Raw genomic sequence first — 21275 nt, forward strand, 5'->3', positions numbered from 1 at the left:
GAAAAGGTACAGTTTCTATTCTTTTGGTCTCTGCTCTGTGCTTCCTTATCCAAGAAGAACCCAGATCCTTTGGGATTTCAGTAGATACTGTCCCTCAAAGTAACTGAATCCTTAGGATCAAAAGGGATACTCATCATCAGGACTCCTGCTTCATTTTGATCAATAGTCCTCCTTTTAGCTATTGAACTATGAGCTGGAAATGTAGGTATAAGCAATGGAGTTGCCTGAGATAGCATCTGTCCTATATCCTGTATTCCTGTAACACAGAAGTACTCTGTGATTTCTTTCTGACTACTGACTACTTTCCAGGTCTCCTTACTGGCTTGTTTGAGAGCTCCAGGAAAGTGCTGTTGCTTTTCACATCTGCTTGGTGACAAGCATAGTGTCATCCAGTGATTTTGGAGTCCATCTTTACCCCCATATCATAGAAAGATCTCTCTGACTTCCTAATTTGTCTTTGATTGGGAAAATGTCTCACTCTCACCTTTTGTTGGTTCTGCTGCTCCAGATTCCAAATTGGGGTCTGATTTTAAGATAGTTAAGGGAATGTTGGGAATGCTCAGCTGGATATTTTTCTACTCATATATTTTTACCTCTTTAATTAAAACTGAAAAAAAAGACATGTTTTCATTGTTTTATTTGTTGGTAGACAAATTTTGATCTTATTTAAAATTTTCATTTCCATTTTGTCATTCATGGTGCAATCAAGCCATGTATCCTAGCTCAAACAAACGAACTTAAAAATCCCCACACATTCTGATGATTATACAGGGAAGGAATGCCTGCTTTTACTTCCTATCTTACTAATTGAAATTCACACCTGGTGATGTTCAGCCTTACTGACTCTCCTATAGCTATTACTGCACCAAACAGTTGGCCTCAGTGATTGGGTCACCACTTCTTAGTCTTCCTAAATACCTGCAAGCAATCACATTTTTTCAGTCATTTACTTTTCTTTCCCTGTTTTTCGTTTGGGAATAAGAAAACTCTTCTATATTGCAGCATGGCCTTCACTTTTCTACCCCCACAACATCTAATACTCTGCCATTTTTTCTTAGGCAGTTTTCATGTTTTATTAACAACATGGAAATGCCAAAACTAAGGTTGTAGATTGGTCAATTATTTATCCAGAGCTTTTTTGGGGGGGTTGTTTTACTATATAATTACCTTTGGATGAGTCAGAATATTGCTTTATAAATCAGTGGGAAGTATCCTTAGGAAGCTGGGAAGACATACTTTCCAATCCTGTCTTGGATACTTATTGCCTATGTGACCATTGTGATCACAGATAAGTTACTTGGTCTCATTTAAACATTAGTTTTTTTTTTTTTTTGTTTGTTTGTTTTTTCTTTTGAATTGGGAATAAAAATATTAGTTCTTTTCAGCAAAGCAGTGCTCTTGTGAGAATAAAATGATAAAATGTCTGCAAAATACTTGGCAAATATATAAAGTATTGTTAAATTCATAACCTTAGTTTTATTATTATCCCTGGATATCTTCTTTAAACTTCAGTGATGTATTATGAAAATCCTTCAAAGGTGTCAAAACAAAGTTTATCTTTTTTTGCTTTTCAGGAACTATTTTAAAAGAAAAAAAGAAAATATTCACTATACTGAAGGATTCATCATTAGATAATTTAGCTTATCTGAATTTTTTTTGCCATCCCAAATATCTAAAATAGAATTCTATACAAAATAAATGATTACTAAATTGTTGTTGTGATACTTTGTAGGATAGGGAGAGAAAAGAAAAAGTATTAAAAAACACAAGTGAACAAGGACAAATTGTCACTTCTGTACTCCAAACAAGTTTGAATTTGCTATCCTCATGTTACCTATGGTGATCCATTCTTAACTTGTTCTTTGTCAAACTTATCAGTCATACATATCCGTTTAATGAAGTCAGTATTTCCTTTTTGCATGAGACAGGTAAAATACTATGGTTGCATGTGGTTGGAAGTAGTGTTAATTCAAGAGCAGTGATAATTTACATGTGTTTATGACCATTTCATTGCCCTAAGCAGCCAAACATAACCAAACCTCTACAGTTTTTTTTTTTTTTTTCTCCTCTAACTGCAGTGGGTAATTTGGGCTGGTCAAATATTGGATCATAATGACATAAACAGTATGATGTCTTTGTTTGCATGTGCTGTTTAGTGCCAGAGTGGATGACTAGAGTGCATATTAGGCCTCAAGCCTCATATTCACTCTAATTATAATTATGAGAAATACCTTGGAACTATAGTGATAGTTACTATATAAATATCCAGTCAAATATGTGGGCAGAGGAAAAAGAAAAGTTTCTTTTAGAAGGAAAAGTCATCCAGGGCCTTTTACCAAGTGATAGTCACATACTGTCCATTCCAAAGTAATGTCAATTACCTGAGGTAGGAAAAAGACTGAAAAGCCAGAGCTAATAAAAAAAAAGTAACTAGGAACCAAGACCACACCAATTATTTAACCACAGTATCCAGAATAATTTAACCACATTAGAGTTTGTAGCCAACAGTAAGTACTGAAATGTTGGAAGCAACTACAGCATCCAAAAAGACACACACATGGAACTAAAGAAATGTCTCTTTGTCTTTACTTTTCTATTTGGTTCCTGGATGCCCCATGGAAAGGATCTGCTTGTGGGACTTGTGTTCTTGGGGGCTGGTATGAAACTGGTTGTTGAGCCTGCCTATTACAAATTATCACCAAAGCATCAACCTTTATTTCTCTCCCTTGGAATTCCTGTGATTAAAAATAAGTCATACCTTTCCCCATTATTCTTAATGAAGGGCTTCCCATTTTAAAAACAGGTTATTGGAGAACAGTGGTGCATTCTATTAAGTATGTCAAATAGAAACAGCATAAAACAACATGATGCTAACCCCTTAAGGAAATATTTCCATTCTTCTTTCTCTTTATGTGACTATGAAAATTTACTTGGAAAATGCTCTTATATGTGCACAGCTTGATTTAGGGACTAGAGCTTTGAGTTCATCATTACAGGGAATTGGTGGATGAGGACATTCCTACTAATGCTTATCAGCACATTTTTTTTTTTTTTGATTTATATCTTAGCATTCAGTAATTTGCACAAGGTTTTGTATACAATACAAATCAGAGGTGTGATTTGAATCCCGGATTTCTTGGCTTCCAGGCCTACTGTTTCCTTACTATGCCATGCTGCCTCTTATGTAGATCTATGAGGAAATAAAATTGATTAACTCTCCTATCTAATTTTGTATTAATTTATTTTTGGTATATCTACTTTCCTATTCATTTATCTTTTCTCTTTATTTTGTATTAACTACAACACTGACAATTAAAATAATAATTACCCTAATGGTTATGACTCAAATCTGAGTAGCTAAAAAACTTAGAGACTGATAGATAATTACTATCATAGAATAGAATCAAAAGACCTTTTTTCCTTTGGTCCAGACTTATGATTTAAACTACATGATCAACTCTCTATACACTAATAATGCAGATATATCATTCATTTCTCTTTATACTTAGAGAGGTTTGCCTTATCACATCTCCTCTGGACCTTTGTAATAATATCCCTATTTCTAATCAGTCTTCTCTATGTCTAAGAGATATTGCTAATACCAGGATCAAATATCTGTCTAATCCTGTCACTCCCCAGATAAACTAATTCCAGTAGTTTTCTATAATCATTAGGAACAAATATAAGATCAAATGTTTTAAAATTCTTCACAGTTTGGCTCCAATTTGTTTGTAAAGGCTTTTACTACTCTTACTTCCCTTTATACATTCTTTTATATTACATCCTTTTGGTATACTATATGCATCATTGATTTTTCCAACCAAACCATTCTTCCTCTTAGCCACAAATGGTCATATCTTCTGCCTTCCCTTACCAAACCCTACATTTCATCTACAGTATGATCTTTGGTCCCTCAATCAACCTCAGTTTCCAACTCCCCTGAAGAAGCCACTTACTTTTCCCCCATCTTAACTCCTTGCCTGTCCTCTTCTGTTGAGTTCTTAGGCCCCTTAATATATTGCCAGTTGTTTCCTACCTTGCTTCAGCTGTGAACCACTCCCACTTGCCTCTGATACATGTGTTGCTAATGACTTTGGGGAAAAAAAATCACACCCCTAACTCTGATTGGGTCCATCATAAATTTATGGCACAAATTTCAACTGGCCTCTCATTGTTGCTAAGTGATTTTGAAGAAGACATCTTTTGATCTTTAGTTTCCTTATCTGAATAAGGGCAGTGATCTCTAAGATCCTTTTCAGATTCTTTGATTTAACTTTAACATTTTTATGATCTTTTATTTTCTTTGGTGTACTATCTACTTAAGTAAATTGAAGCTTCTTATAGGTTAGTTGAGTAATCTTTGTGAATTGCTGTGGCCAACAAAATTCCATTACCTGCTGCCCATTCTCTAGTTTTGTGTTTCTCTAAATTTAGCTTGTCCAATATTTGAAAAAAAAAAATAGATTAGTATGAAGCCTTTCTGATTTGATGCTACTTACCATGTTTTGTCCTCTGCTGCTATAGCATAGCCTTCAAAAGATGAGTGTTACCTTCACACCACAATGAAATATTGGAGTGGCATTTAAATAGAACATTATGGTTTCATTTTGCAAATAGTATTTGATTTGTTAAAAAAAAAAAAGATTTGCATATAGCTTTTGAGAAAAACACTTCATAAAGCAAGCTACATCTGTATATGATATGTTCTGTGTAGCAAAAATATTTCTAGCACATGATGCCAGATTTTTTATTCAACTGATTTCAAAATCTGTTACAGTGAATGTAGCCTATACCAAAAATAAAATAAAATAAAATAAAATAAAAATCCTTTCTTTTGTTGTCTCTGTGTGTGTTATGTTAGCTTTTTAGGGGAAAAAAAGTGTTGTTGAATTATAACTAAAGTTTTCATTATTTTTTCTGTCACATAATAGCTTATTCTTTCCCATTGCTCACTTTCCCATTTTAAATACCTTGATAGAATACCTAGAGATCAGTTCAAGTGCTAGCCCAAACATTTCATTAATTTTTTTTTTAGTGCGAGTGATTCTTCATTAAATTGATCCCTAAAAACTATAAGCAGATATATACTTATATTATCCTGAAGCTGAATTTTAGCAATTATTTATTAAGTAGATGCGTAGTCCAAGACTATCTAGTAGAAGAGATCAAAAAATTTATAAGTTAGGACCCTTCCCCTCATGGAGTTCACAGTCTATTAGTTGTCAGTACAAAATGATATATGAAAATTATGCAACAGAACCAAGCTTCCTGTGTGGCTTCAAAGGGAGTAAAAAGCATTACATGAGGCGGGGGGCGGGTGCAGAGCCAAGATGGCAGAGACACATGACTTTCTAAACTCTCTCTTACCCTCACTACCAACTATTTAATTCAGCCTCAAAAATAGCGCTAGACTGGTAAAACCCACGAAGATTAGAAGTACAACAACTTATCAGCCGAAGGGAATCTGGAATTTCATAGAAAAGGTCTGTCCTGAGGGGCGAGGAAAAAGACCTTTGGTGGACAGTGATAGGACTAGGCTAGCATATTTGACAAAAACTGTTAGGAAACCTGGAAATTAGAATGGCAGAAATTAGATCTGGATCCACACTTAACACCATATACCAAGATAAGACCATGATTTAGGCATAAAGAATGAGAACATAAATAGATTAGAGGAACATAGAATAGTTTACCTCTCAGACTTGTGGAGGAGGAAGGAATTTATGACCAAAGGAGAACTAGAGATCATTATTGATCACAAAATAGAAAATTTTGATTACATCAAATTAAAAAGCTTTTGTACAAACAAAACTAATATAAAGAAGATTAGAAGGGAAGTAACAAATTGGGAAAACATTTTTACAGTTAAAAGTTCTGATAAAGGCCTCATCTCCAAAATATACAGAGAATTCACTTTAATTGATAAGAAATCAAGCCAAAGGTCAAAGGATATGAACAATTTTCAGATGATGAAATTAAAACTATTTCTATTCATATGAAAGAGTGTTCCAAATCACTATTGATCAGAGAAATGCAAATTAAGACAACTCTGAGGTATCCTTACACACCTGTCAGATTGGCTAAGATGAGAGGAACAAATAACGATGAATGTTGGAGGGGCTGTGGGAAAACTGGGACACTGATGCATTGTTGGTGGAGTTGTGAAAGAATCCAACCATTCTGGAGAGCAATCTGGAATTATGCCCAAAAAGTTATCAAAATGTGCATACCCTTTGACCCAGCAGTGCTACTCCTGGGCTTATATCCCAAGGAAATACTAAAGAAGGGAAAGGGACCTGTATGTGCCAAAATGTTTGTGGCAGCCCTTTTCATAGTGGCTAGAAGCTGGAAGATGAATGGATGTCCATCAGTTGGAGAATGGTTGGGTAAATTATGGTATATGAATGTTATGGAATATTATTGTTCTTGAAGAAATGACCAACAGGAGGAATACAGAGAGGCTTGGAGAGACATACATCAACTGATGCTGAGTGAAACGAGCAGAACTAGGGGATCATTATACAATTCCACAATGATACTGTATGAGGATGTATTCTGATGGAAGTGGATATCTTCAACATAGAGAAGAGCTAATCCAATTCCAGTTGATCAATGATGGACAGAATCAGCTACATCCAGAAAAGGAACACTGGGAAATGAGTGTAAACTATTTGCACTTTTGTCTTTCTTCCCAGGTTATTTTTACCTTCTGAATCCAATTCTTCCTGTGCAACAAGAAATTCAGTTCAGCACACATATATTGTATCTAGGATATACTGTGATACATTTAATATGTATGGGACTGCCTGTCATCTAGGGGAGGGGATAGAGGGAAGGAGGGGAAAATTCGGAACAGAAGTGAGTATAAGGGATAATGTTGTAAGAAATTACCCATATATATGTACTGTCAAAAAATTATTAATTATAAAATTAATAATTTTTTTAAAAAGCATTACTTATTCAGGAGACTATAGAAAATGTTTTGAAGGGGACTGCATTTGAGTTGAGCCTTGATGAGTAGAATTTTAATAAGCAGATATGAGAATTAGGGTAAGGACATTCTATGCTTGGAGACCAGTGTCTGTACAAAGGCTTGGAAGTAAGGCAGTAAAAGACCTCTTTTGTAGGGAAAGAAGGGAAGTTCAAATTCCATTTGGTTGAACTTTAAAATACATGGAATTGAATAGTATGAGATAAAATTGCAAAGTTAGGGTAGCAGCAGGCTGAGGAACTTTATTTTTTCTAGATATAGATAGGCTTTAGACCAGACTTTGCATGAATATGTTATGCCAATTCTATTATGCCTTTTATCCCTGAAATGGACCTGCTCCTTTTTAAGATTGGGAATGAATGGAAGAAGAAGAATACATTTTTCAAACTTGTCTAATTGTGGCATTTATATTTATTCTGTATAAACAAATTTTGGGAATGTCTAAAATGTGTATATGTTTTTTTTTTTTGTTTTTTTTAAAAGCATTTTTTATTAATTTTATAATTATAACATTTTTTGACAGTACATATGTATAGGTAATTTTTTACAACATTGTCCCTTGTACTCCTTTCTTTTCCGAATTTTTCCCCTCCTTCCCTCCCCCCCCCCAGATGGCAGGCATTCTCATACATATTAAATATGTTATAGTATATCTTAGGTACTATATATGTGCAGAACCGAATTTTGATGTTGTTGTTGTTGTTGCAAAGGAAGAATTGGATTCGGCAGGTATAAATAATCTGGGAAGAAAAACAAAAGATGCTAACAGTTTACACTCATTTCCCAGTGTTCCTTCTCTGAGTATAGCTGATTCTGTCCATCATTGATCAATTGGAATTGGATTAGCTCTTCTCTATGTAGAAGATATCCATGTCCATCAGAATACATCTTCATATAGTATCATTGTTGAAGTGTACAGTGATCTTCTGGTTCTGCTCATTTCACTTAGCATCAGTTGATGTAAGTCTCTCCAAGCCTCTCTGTATTCCTCCTGTTGGTCATTTCTTACAGAACAATAATATTCCATAACATTCATATACCATAATTTACCCAACCATTCTCCAATTGATGGGCATCCATTCATTTTCCAGTTTCTAGCCATACAAAGAGGGCTGCCACAAACATTTTGGCACATACAGGTCCCTTTCCCTTCTTTAGTATTTCCTTGGGATATAAGCCCAGTAGTAGCACTGCTGGATCAAAGGGTATGCACAGTTTGATAACTTTTTGGGCATAATCTCTAGTTTTCCTTTGGTCACAAATTCCTTCCTCCTCCACAAGTCTGAGAGGTAAACTATCCTTTGTTCTTCTAATTTATTTATGATCTCGTTCTTTATGCCTAAATCATGGACCCATTTTGATCTTATCTTAGTATGGGTGTTAAATGTGGGTTCATGCCTAGTTTCTGCCATACTAATTTCCAGTTTTCCCAGCAGTTTTTGTCAAATAATGAATTCTTATCCCAAAAATTGGGATCTTTGGGTTTGTCAAACACTAGATTGCTATTTTTATTCACTATCTTGCCCTGTGAACCTAACCTGTTCCACTGATCAACTAGTCTATTTCTTAGCCAATACCAAATGGTTTGGGTGACTGTTGCTTTATAATATAGTTCTAGATCAGGTACAGCTAGGCCACCTTCATTTAATTTTTTTTTCATTACTTCCCTTGAAATTCTCAACCTTTTGCTGTTCCATATGAATTCTGTTGTTATTTTTTCTAGTTCATTAAAATAGTTTCTTGGGAGTCTGATTGGTATAGCACTAAATAAATAGATTAGTTTAGGGAGTATTGTCATCTTAATTATATTCACTCTGCCTATCCAAGAGCACTGAATGTCTTTCCAATTATTTAAATCTGACTTTATTTTTGTGGCAAGTGTTTTGTAGTTTTGCTCATATAATTCCTGACTTTCCTTTGGTAGATATATTCCCAAATATTTTATACTACTTTTATTCCTTGGTGTTATCTAGGCTACTGAGAAGTGAGGTGATTTGTCCAAAGTCACCTAACCAACATGAATCAAAAGCAAGTTTTGAGGCCTGATCTTTATGTATTTTGCTGCTGATATTTGGGGTTTTTTTTTTTTTTTTTTTTTTTTTTTTTTTTGTGAATCAATTGTCCCTAACCCTTTAATTCTGCCTTTCTTTAAGGCTCATCCTGGTCTGCTTACTATGATCAGTATTAATTGTTATTTATCATTCCCTCTAATTATACTCATGTGTGTGTATGGGTATATATACATATACATATACATATATTCATACATGCACACATCTGTTTACATTTGATGCCTTCTTCCCTGTCTCCTTGAAGAATGTGAGCAAGAGCTGGGTTGTTTTGTTTTTCTTTTCTTTTCTTTTTTTTTTTTTTTTGTGTTTACATCTTCAATGCCTTACACTTAAGGAGATGGCTGCTTGTTGGATTTGATGTAGTTACCTCCCTCTCCTGAAGAAATATTAAAATCATAAGTAACTGGAACTACTCAACTTATGCAGGTTGATATCTTTAAGGAAGAAAAATATGCTGTTTTAGGATGTATAAATAAGTTTAGGATGAATGAAAATCATCTAATACCTTGTACATCTCAAGTATTTACTAAATGTTTGTTGAATTGCTACATGTGTTATAATATTATTTGACTGGTTTCCAATTTTTCCACCCTAAAACAAAGTAAAACTTTCTATTTTTCAACTTCCTTGTGTTTATTAATAGTAGTTTATTTGTTTATTTCTAGGTTTTCTTTGGGAGATGCTAGAAGGCCACTTCATGAAACGGCGGTCTTAGTGGAAGATATTGTTCATACTCAGTTGATTAATTTGGTAAGAATATATATTGTCCTATATGGAATGACCCAATTTAGAATATTATTTCACTCACCACATATGAATACTTTTTTCCCTTCCTAGTTTTACTTTGTTAGCTTTGTTCATCAAAAATAACTATCCTTAACTGAGTGCTAAGGGGAAAAATATACTTTTTGTCATCTAATTAATATAATTAATATGAAAGTTTTGAAAGAAGAATATGCTGAACCAAATGAAGCCAAAAAGTATCAAATTTCCTAAAGAGTTTATCAGGGGATTAAGCCATTAACTGGAGGGCTAACCCTAAAAAATATTTAGCACCCTAAAAAAGGTTTAAAGAGAGATTAAGGTTCTTTTATAAGGGAAATATAACATCAGGGGCTGATATCATAATTTGGCTTTCTGATTGGATACAGTGAAGTTATAATGATTTTTGTCAATGCAGAGAATTAGGCTAAAAATTCAACCTGGGGCCTAAACTTGAGATACGTTGTAATAAAGGTTGACTTAATGAGCCGAACCAAGAGATGGTCAGTTGTGATGGACTTGGCTCTTTTCAGCAATGAATAGACCTTTGAGAGAAAGTGCCACTTGCATCCAGAGAGAGAACTATGGAGACTAATGTGAAGGTAGATTGAAGCATGGTGTTTTTACTTTTTTTGGTGGCAGTTTGCTTGTTTTGTTTGTTTGTTTGTTTTTTCTTTCTCATGTTTTTTTTTTCCCTTTGATCTGATTTTTTTCTAGTGCAACATGACAAATATGGAAATATGTTTAAAAGAATTGCACATACTTAAACCTTAATCAGATTGCTTGTTGTCTTGGGGAGAGAGGAAGTAAGGGAGGGAGAAAAGTTTGGAATACAAAGTGTTACAAAAACCAAATGCTGAAAATTATCGTTATTGTGTACAATGTATTCCTGAATCTGCTTGTTTCAGCATCAGTTTTTGTAAATCTTTCCAGGTCTTTCTACAATCAGCTTATTCATCCTTTTTTTTTCCCTCAGGCAATTGTCGGGCTGGTGCTCTATCCATTTTGCCACCTAGCTGCCCTTTATTCATCATTTTTTAAAGAACAATAATATTTCATTACCTTCGTGTACCACAACTTGTTCAGCCATTTGCTACCTCTTGGATTTAAATCAAATGTTCTTTCCATTTTTTTTTTTGTCCTTATTCTCTTATAAATAAGAATTTTACATTAGATTATCTCAAGTAAATGTGGTAATTAAATAACTTAACACTTAATTTTAATTTAAATCATGGCATCTTTATATTACTTATTTAAAATATGAAATAGATAATAAGGTGTTTTACTTAGAATAGCTAAAGCTGAAGATAAATAAACAAGCTGCTTTGTTAACTTCTGGATTTTACTCCAGTTCTTTTATTTCAAGGGAAGTGAAAGTCACATTTTTTGACCTTTGATATGGAGTGGACTACTTCAATTATAGGCTTTTTTATTCTGTGAAATCCCTTTGAACATTATGTGATTACTTAGGAAATATTTCATATTTATTGTTGAAATGTTATTTTTTATCATTTAATATGCTCTCATTTTCATCTGGTTGTACCTTTTGTTATGTTAATTTTGGGAAAGAAATGAATTATTAAAAATACATTTATTAGAAACAGCATAAGATAAAAAGCAATGAATTAGGATGCAGAAGACCTGGATTGTAGCTCAGCCTTTACCACTAGCTGGTTATAATCTTTAGAAAACCTTTTAAATTTTCTGGGCAATAGTTAGCTCCTCTGTAAAACAAGGGCATTGAATTATGTCATCTTCATAGTGCTTTCACCTCAAATGATATCACTATAAGATCTGCTAGTAATGTCTACATCTGAGAACTAGATTTCTGTTTTCTTTTATTTCCTTTTTTTCTTCACATCTGAGTTAGACTGCATTTTTGTCATAATACATTTGTTCCATGGTTGAATCTAACTTTTTTTTTTTTTTTTCCTGCCTAATGTGAAGTCAAAGTATGTTATTTCTCTACTAGGAGTTCATTTGCAAGAAAGTGTAGCACTTGATCAAGTCCAGATTTAAGCTTCCAAATTCCAAAAGAAGTTGCCTGTTTGATTACCTTTATTGCTAATCTCTTGATATTTGGGAAGCTAATGTTTTAGATCTCAATATTTAACTCTATGATGTAGAAATCTGGTTGTAATTACTTCCCCCCCCCCCCTTTTCAAGGTTAGTGCGACCCATCATTTTGCATTAGCTATGGAGCCACTGTGTAATATAGGTGTCTTAAATTATAATAAAATGTGAATAAATCTGTGGTATATTCAGGTTAATCCATTATTAAATGACAAAATATATATAAAATACACTATCAACTATTATTAGCAGTTGTGATCATTTCCATTAGAATGCTCTAGTATTTGCAATACTGTATCTTCTTTCTAGGGATTGCTATCCTTATAATTCATCATTCTGAACATACTGGTGCTGTCTTCTAGTAAGTATTAATCCCTACCTGACCATGTCCAGCTTAATCACACAGTAGAGTATACATACATGTCAGCTCCTGAGAAGAATATTTTAAAATTTATTCTTGAGGGGAGAGAGGTGAATCCATTTTCCTGGTTCAATGAAAACAGTTTTAGTAGCAAATAATCATTGCCAGAAAGAGCAACCATTAATTAAATAAAATAGTAATCCTATGCTTATTTCTAATATTGAATTACATTACATCAGTGTACCACAATATTTCTAATACTGAATTCCATTATATAAGTGTACCACAGTTTATTTCATCTTTCCCCAGTAGATGAGCATCTCTTTTATTTCTAATTTTTGCCACAGTCAAACTGAGACCTGTTGAATATTTAACTTAAAAAGGTCAAAAATTTCCACTGCATCCAGGGCCATCTCCAGTCATCCTGATCTATACCTATCTATAGTCGTCCTGATCTCTATCTGATCTCACTGGACCCAAAGGTTCTGGAGGGGAAAGTGAGGCAGCTGACTTTGCCCAGCTCTCCCTCTCTTTCATTCACTTGAATGGCATCACCTTCCTGATGTAATGGTCCTCTTTGAGAATGAAGGACAAACAACAACAAAAAAAAATCACCAGAAAACTAATTTAATCATTTGTTCATAACTGGACATTTTAGTTTTTTATTTTCATGTTTCTTTTTGTTGACTTTTTGTTGTTTTTGGTTCTTCTCCAGTGGTGGGGGATATCTGATCTGAGCTTTTATTTTTTAATGTCCTTTTGCTGCTTTTCACAGCTCATTCTGGGATCCTCTCAATTTTTGGTACTTCCAAACTGGCATGATCCAGGAAGAGGTCTGTTCACTTTTCTTCTAGGCTGTACTTTACAAATTTCTGATTCATTTTGTGTGTTTTCGCATGTGTATGGTTGAGTGTCTTATAGACTGCTGGACACAATCACAGTTAAGTATTTGAAAGGTTGTTTAAATTCAGTGAATGAACTGCTGGCTTCCCTTTGGTTTTGGTCTCCTGCCCTGTTTTATTCTACTATCGGCTTATGTATAAATCTAAAGGTTAATAGTGAATCTTCAATCTGCTTTTTACCCTAAAAGCTACATAGCTGTGAATCTGGAACTTGTTACTTGCTCTTTACTTAGACAAGACCTCTGCTTTTTGGGGACTATGTCCATCATCTCTACCTCTTTTCATTATTTCCCTAATTTATTCTAGATCTTTTATTTTTCAAATGAATTTTGTTACTTTGCTATTATAAAGCATTAGAATTGGATTTGATTGGAGAAGGTAATAGTTTTACAATTTTTCTGCACTAGAAAGCAGGTATCAGAAAAGACCATGTGCCCTAAATCCACCCTATCTCTCCATTGTACTCCTTGCTCCCTAATCAGTCTTTACTCATAAAGAGAATTCAACAAAATATTTGTAAATTTAATATAAATAGTTCAATAACTTTTTTGTTGTTGTTCTTGTTGAAAAAATATACTATAGAAATTTAAAGAAGAATATGTTTAGGAGACTAGAAAAACTAGACATTTATCAAAGTATTAAATTTGGAAACTATTTCATTGAATTATTTTTATAGTAATATAGTTGCATATATGACTCATTAATGTTTCTATTACTAAATTATATTATTCCCTGTAATACTTTAATGCATATTGTCCTTAAGAGCTTTTTTAGAATAAGCAATATTTTTGAAATTTCAAATTATGTTGTTCCCCAAGAATTATATGTAGAGCGTGCTCCCTTATGGATATATCAAATTGGGAAATTTTGGCATTTTTCTAAATCAAAATAATTAGAAAATGAAAATCAGGGCTCTTAAATTAAATTTGTCAAATACAAAAGATTTTATTAGTCACCTCCTGAAAATTCATTTAAGTCTTTATTTAGAAAGTAAATGTCTTTGAATGAGTTGAATAAGTCAAGGCTTCTTCTGAGGCAACCACAACTTTTCAGCGCAGAACTAAGAACTAGAGAGTGAATCAAAAAGACCTGAGAAACCAAAATAAATATTTCAAAGTCTGTGCTTTGACTCCTCCTCCTGTCACCCACTCCCCAAGTTCTAACTCAGAACCTATTTGCTCTTAACATAGATATTTCTAAAAATTTGGCCATCAGTTTTCTTAGGTTACTGTAAATCAAAGTAACAGATTAAAAGGCTGTGTGCATTAAGGAATTGTGATAGAGAAAGAAAGTGGGCTTATGTTCTTCTTGTAAGGAAAACTGAATGAAGCGATAGCAGATGGCAAGGGAAGACTTCAAATCAAATCCTTCCTCCCCCCCCCCCTTTTTTTTTTTAACCTTTCCAACATCACTGTTACTCCAATGATGTCCTTTGGGCAAAAAAGTCATAGCATGCCACATTTCACAAAAATTGAATCAGTAAATAGATCACCCAAGGTATAGCAGAAAAATACAAGGTAGATATGTTGACTTCATAATATGACCAACAAAGAATTATATTAGGTGGTATAAAGATTGTCATTAAAATATATAACCACAAAAGAATATGGATTAATGAGAACAATGAAATAACTAAAGTATAGCCCATGAAGATATGTATAATGTTCTGATGTAAACTCTCAGAATCTCTTAGGGAAAAATTTATGGAAAAATATGGATAAGAGTATTACAGATTGAAAAGGCACCATTGGACTGTTATCTGCCCTGCTGCAGAAAGTACTCCCCATTGATAAAATCACTGACTATGCAAGATTTGATTTTAATAAATCCCACAAACATCCCTACCAATTTTGATCATCCCTGGAATTCCATTATGTCATAGAATAATATAGTAATTTTGTGTTATCACATTCTGCTTAAAACAGAGGGTTCCATGATGTATTTTAGAATACATCTACCAAAAACAATTAAAATTAAAATTAAATTATACCATGGCTTCTAAAGAGGTAATCTTTATTTACTAAATTACTAAAATATAAGTTCCATAGAATATACATCAGCTAAATGAGCTGTCATAGTGTTTTATATATCATCCTAATTTTACTTCCAAAGAGTGACATTTAGATACCTGTTCTTTCATAAATAACCTGTCTTATACAGTGCACATAATATTTGGTAAATTTCTTAGGTTCTTATTCAAACATGGGAATTAGCCTGGTAAAAAAAGAAAGAACACTTCTTTGGTGATCTTGTTTTGGGAATTTGGTTTGAGTCTTGGATATGACCCTGGTCATGTCATGTTTTTCTCTATAAGTAATTCTTTTAAGAATTATTCATATTAATTGTTTTATATTACCTACCCACGTAATAGTTATTATTTAGTGGCATCTATTTCTACAAAATCTATTAATACATTATGGGTTCCATAAGTATGGGGACTATGTTTTAGCTGAACTTCAGATTTCCCTAACACCAGCACCTGCACCTGGCACGGTATTCTGAATCATATTAGACCCTTAAAAATAATGATTAATGAATTAATGAAATAGAGATTGAGAGAGGCTCCGAAGTCTTTGTGTAAAAAATATTGCTTCTTGCTATCTGCCTCTAGAAAAAAGAATTGATATTAATTGAATCCAGCCCTAAAGTGTGTTATTTTTCACTTTATTGTTTATCCATCTTTTTTGTTTGTTTTGTTCAAGTCTCCTTGTGAAAATGTTTTACATGATTGCATATATATAGCCTATATTGGATTGTTTATCATCTCAGGTGAGGAGGAATGAGGAGGAAGGGAAAGATAAAATTTGAAACCAAAATTTGTTGAAAATGTTTTTTTTTTTAAATGTACCATGTAATTAAGGAAAAATAAACTATTACATAGGAAAGTACTGCTTCTATTAAGTATATCTGCACTCTAGTGAAAAGATTGGACTTTTCTCTGAGGCCTTTTTATGTATTAATGCTCTATGACTCTATGATCCAAAACACAGAAAAAAGAAATACAGACTGACTTTTTCCAGAATAGCCACAAAGAATGCTAATATATTCTTTACGTTTATAATATCTCATAATTTTACCTACATCCTAACTTAACAAAACTAAAATTTCTGATTTCAGTTTAGGTTTCACATATTGAAAAGAACGAATGGATATTAGTGAACATAAAGTAGAGCTTGAAAAAGAGGAGACATGAAAAATGAGAAGAGTTTGGGGGGTTGGAAAGCATAAGACTAATCATACTATTGTATGATTGCATATTATATTTATAGTTAGCCATTTTATAACAGAAAATTTGTTCACCTTGTTTTAAGATTTGTCTTAAAGCACTCCAAAGTAAAGAAGTAAAGCACTCCAAAAAAAAAAAAGTAGCATTCCAAAGCACACCAAAAAACAAGGCAGGAATTTATTAGATCCTAGGAAAGGTAGTGTAGATAGAAAAGTGACTATAGAATGCAGACACAGTTTTCCTCCAATACTGCTTTTGATGACAACTGAAAAAGTGCCATAGTCAACTCTAAGACCAATGTAAATCTGACTATAAATAGGAGTAGATGAAGATGGGATGGTGGGAATAATTCAGAGCTGAGGTTTTACATACCTCAGATCAGTGAGTAGAAACAGAAAAACAAGCTGAGGAAGTTGAGAGTATAGAGGACAGTACAGAAGAGGAAGAGGAGATATAAGAGAAGACAGTAGTAGGAAGGGATAGCCTGTGGTAGAGAAGGGTTCTAGAAGTGGAGGACTGTCAGGAAGGAGCCAGTAACGACCAGTAGACAGGAGGAATGTGAGAGAAAGATGTTCAGGATGAAAAGGGACTTCCAGAAGTCACAGTAGAAAGAATGGCTGGGATTGGAATGAGGAATGGGTGAGATAATTAAGGAAGATTGAGATATGAGAGCAGGAAATTAGGGATAATGTTTTATTATGGGTCTAGTGACTGAATAATACAGGGATAGGGAGAGTAATACAGTGATAGTGGTCTGAAATGTTGGTCATAGGGGTAATAGTGAGTGATAGATGAAGAATAAAGTTCATTATCTATAAGAAATGTTACTTATAGGCAAAGTTGCAGACACTTAATCACTTACCTTTTTGTCCCATTGGAAAGGGAGAGAGGGGATCAGTGTTGCAGGGCTACTGGCAAAAAAAGGTCCTGTACAAGGGCTGGGTCTTAAGACCTGAGATCCTATTGACCTAGCTTGTTGTTAACATTCCTTCCTCATCCATATAAGAATAAGACAAGTGCAGTGGAAGATTGTGCTGTTGTATACTGGTTTCCTACTCCCCAGAGCAATAGAAGGAATTAAGAGTTTTCTATAAATATCTTCTATCCTCAATTTTATACAACTACCAATCTTCCCTACCCATCCACAGTTACTCATTTACTGTCTCGCCATATATTTTCTCATCAATTTATGCCATCTATTCTTTAGAACGTATCTACAGTATGCATAGAAAGTGTTCTACTTAGATAAGTTAAAAAAAAAAAAAAAAAAGCACCACCACAGAATCAGTGTATCAGAAACATACTTGTGACAGGAAAAGCAACTAGGTTAAAAAAAAATGTCATCCACAAAAAATAATTTCCCAGGATTCATAGAAGTCATTTAAGAGCGCAGTTAAATAAGCTGAATAAACACTGGTATATAATTTGTGGAGAAAATGCTTTGATTCAGTGTTTTGTTCTTGTTTCACTGATGTGCAAATAATTTCAATCAGACTACCAGGATAAGAACACATGAGGGTTTTTTATTTTTTTAGATTGGCTTTTCATGCCTCAGGATTTAACTTAGTTAATAGGGCAATTTAGACAGCTTAAGGACCTAAGAATGGAGCCAGGATGTTGGAAGTAAGGGTATAAAGTGCATACAATAACAATGGACCTCTGTGTGGGGCAGGTTTCACAGTGCAAAAAGTTAAAGCCAGGATTGGAATGAGTAAGGAAGTAACAGGGTAATTCAGACAGTTTTAGATATCCAAGTTTTCAGCCAGGATGTTGGGAGTAAGGAGTGTGTAGGTGGAGGGAAATGGGTCAGTGATGGAACTGGGCCAGGGCAGAATCCAGAAGGCAGGAGAAGCATAGAGTAATGAGTATATCAACTGACTTTTTATGAACTCCTGATGCTGTTCAGTGCATCTGTAACCTGGACTCGTTTCACTGATTAGTGTTCTCACCAACCTGATCAAATTTCTCAACTTCTCAAACAATTAGATCTTTCTTTTAGAAACTGCTTAGTGTTTAACCACTCTCTATCAATCTCCTGATTGATATATCTGGATCATTCTTCTTAAAGGTGAATGTTCCCCCAGGTTCTGTCCTAAATCCTTTCTTCTTTCTCATATATTCTTCTGGTGATGGAATTGACAAATTTGACTTTAATTATCATCTCTTTACAGATGTTTTCCAGTTCTACATATAAATGAATGAATGGATAAATGAAAAAATATAAAGCACATATGTAACAAATTTTAAAGCTGCAGATACAAATAGAAAAGCAAGACAGTTATTACTCTAATGAAACTCATTCTAATAGGAAGAGACAACATATATAGGAGGTTTTAGACATTTATTTGGGTGGAAGGTGCCATTACTTGTTAGGGTGCCAGAACAAAATGAATGACAATGCATCTTTAATGTTATTTCCATTGATAAAATTCCACTGATAAAGTCACTTAATCTCACTGCCTCAAGTCTCTCTGCTTATTTTAATCCATTCTCCACACAACTGCCAAAGTAAAATTTTTAAGTATAGATCTGACCATGTCATTCTCTAATCAGCAAACTTCAGTGGCTTCCTATTGTCTCTAGAATCAAATATATGTTCCTCTGTCAGACATTATGCTAATTAATTACTGGCCATACAAAAGGAAGCAAAAGACAATCCTTGTCCTCAAAGAACTTGTAATCTAATGGGGGAAATAACATGTAAACAAATACATCCAAAGCAAGCTATGGAATTTAAGTGGCTCTTGCAATAATCTAGGTAAGAGATGACAATGTCTAGAAATAAAAGGATAGTTGTGTAAATAGAGAGAAATATCCAGATATGAGAGATGCTGTGAAAGTAATGGCCACACAGTTTAATTTATTCATTATGTGAAATGAAAGAGTATGTAGTCAAGGATAACACTAAGGTTACAAACTGGGAGCATGGAATGGTGACATCTTCTAGAGACTCAGAAAACTCTGGAAGAGGAATATTCTTATAGGGAAAAGACGATAAAGAAATAAGTTAACCAAAAGGGAAAGCATTAGAATGGAGAAACTTGGGGGAAGTTAGAAGATACTAGAAGTATAGAAGATAAGATTTTAGTTGGTATTTAAAGGAAGACAAAAAGGTCAGTAGTTGGAACCGGGAGGGAGTATGTCATACACAAGGGACAGGCAAAGAGAATGCCTGGAACTGAAAGATGGAATGTTTTCTTCACGGAATAGACAGGAGGCTGAATCAAAGAGTACATATTGAGAAATAAGGTATGAGACTAAAAAGGCAGCAATAGACTGGGTGATAAGGGTTTTTGAATACCAAAGAGTTATTTTGTATTTGATCCTCGAAAGTATAGAGAACTATGGAGGCTTTTTAGCATGGGATTGACATTATCAGACTTGAGTTTTGAGAAAATCACGTTAATTTTTGTGACCTTAAGCTGAGTAAAGTGAGCAGAACCAGAACATTGTATGCAGCAATAGCAACAAGATGTGATGATCAGTTATGAACTTGGAAATTGAACACACGATTTCAGGAATTTTCACCTGGCAAAGGAACAGAATTGAATTTCTCTTTTTACTGAAATCCTTTGTTTTCCTTAAAGAGATAATGTAAATCAAATATTTTGTTTTATGATTAGAAATAACACCTAAATATTAGATCAGGTAGGATTTGGGAGCAGCAAATCTTTTTATTGAACATTCATTTTTTTCTTACCATTCTAGAATTGATAACATAAATACACTTTCAATGTAGCCCATTTTATATTGGGTCTCATTTTAAGGACTTCTTATTTATAAGGAAAAGTTTAAAATTTAAAAGTTTAAAAAGTTTAAAAACCTACTTTATCCCTTTTCCAAGTTTATTATTTTGGAAAATGATTCATTTTTATGTCTGACTTAAGCTAAGTGATGGCATTTCTCTGGAATGGGCCTATGTTTAATACCAAAAGGAAATTGTACACATTCTTTAAACTGAAAATTATTCTTTATGCCTCTTATAGCTGATTCACAGAAGATTTGTAGCTTTGAATAATCACCTTATCTGATTTCAAACACTTGCTGGTTTTAAAGCAGCATTTTTTTTAAAAAAAGGAAGATTGGCTTGTTAACTGAATTATGCAGTTATAAGTAAATGTGGTCACAGCTGCTTTTGGTTTCTTGGCTAATCCACCTGATTGGAAACAACAGGTTTTTGACAGTTTTCCATTTCTTACACTGACACCTAGTGTTCACTATTCTCGGGATCTCTACTATTAGATTTTTATTGTTAATAAATAAGGGGATAAATTTTAAGAATTATTCTAAGAGCAAAGAGCCTGTCACCAGATCAAAGATATACTTTACATAAAGACATACTGCATTAGTGATACAGGTGCTAACATAATTTTTAAATTCTCTCATATAGCCAGTTGGTATGCCTACCTTTCAAATTCAATAAAATTTAAAAGAATCCTAGAATTTTAAGTAGAAAGGATTGTCTGTTATAAACTTTGATATATTTGATCTGTTGTGCAATGGAAATTGTGATTGGCTTCGGAGCCTCTATCACTTCAAAAACAATCTTTAAAAAGAACAAAAAGAAAATTCATCTGTTAATTTCAGTCCTGTTATATTTCAGTATTTAATTTGTCATAATTGCAAGTGAATTGATCTCCATTTTTTCTTACCTTGACTATAGAGATAATCAAATCATTTATTGCCATACAAACTGTAATATTTTGTTTTAACTGAATGTTTTGGAATGAGTCAAAAGTAGTTATTTCTAATTTTTGAAAACATTGACCTCACAATGTGATAAATTTATTTTCTTTATAGTGACCGAGCATCACTTAAATCCTTATATTTTTATGGTCTTCTATCTAAAGTCACTCCGAGACTTAGACAAATTCTAGCCTAATCACAA

General features: G+C 33.5%; 1 protein-coding gene across 6 annotated transcripts in view; it reads left to right on the forward strand.

The window, feature by feature from the left end:
• SUPT3H (SPT3 homolog, SAGA and STAGA complex component) overlaps positions 1 to 21275 on the forward strand; it is a 592076-nt gene that overhangs the window by 310643 nt on the left and 260158 nt on the right. For all 6 annotated transcript variants that reach the window (XM_074310762.1, XM_074310761.1, XM_074310758.1 and 3 more), the window contains exon 3: positions 9729 to 9813. In XM_074310762.1, coding sequence (XP_074166863.1) covers positions 9729 to 9813 — 85 coding nt within the window. The remainder of the gene's footprint in view (positions 1 to 9728; positions 9814 to 21275) is intronic.

Source organism: Sminthopsis crassicaudata, chromosome 4 (genome assembly GCF_048593235.1).
Source record: "Sminthopsis crassicaudata isolate SCR6 chromosome 4, ASM4859323v1, whole genome shotgun sequence".
NCBI classification, from domain to species: Eukaryota; Metazoa; Chordata; class Mammalia; order Dasyuromorphia; family Dasyuridae; genus Sminthopsis; species Sminthopsis crassicaudata.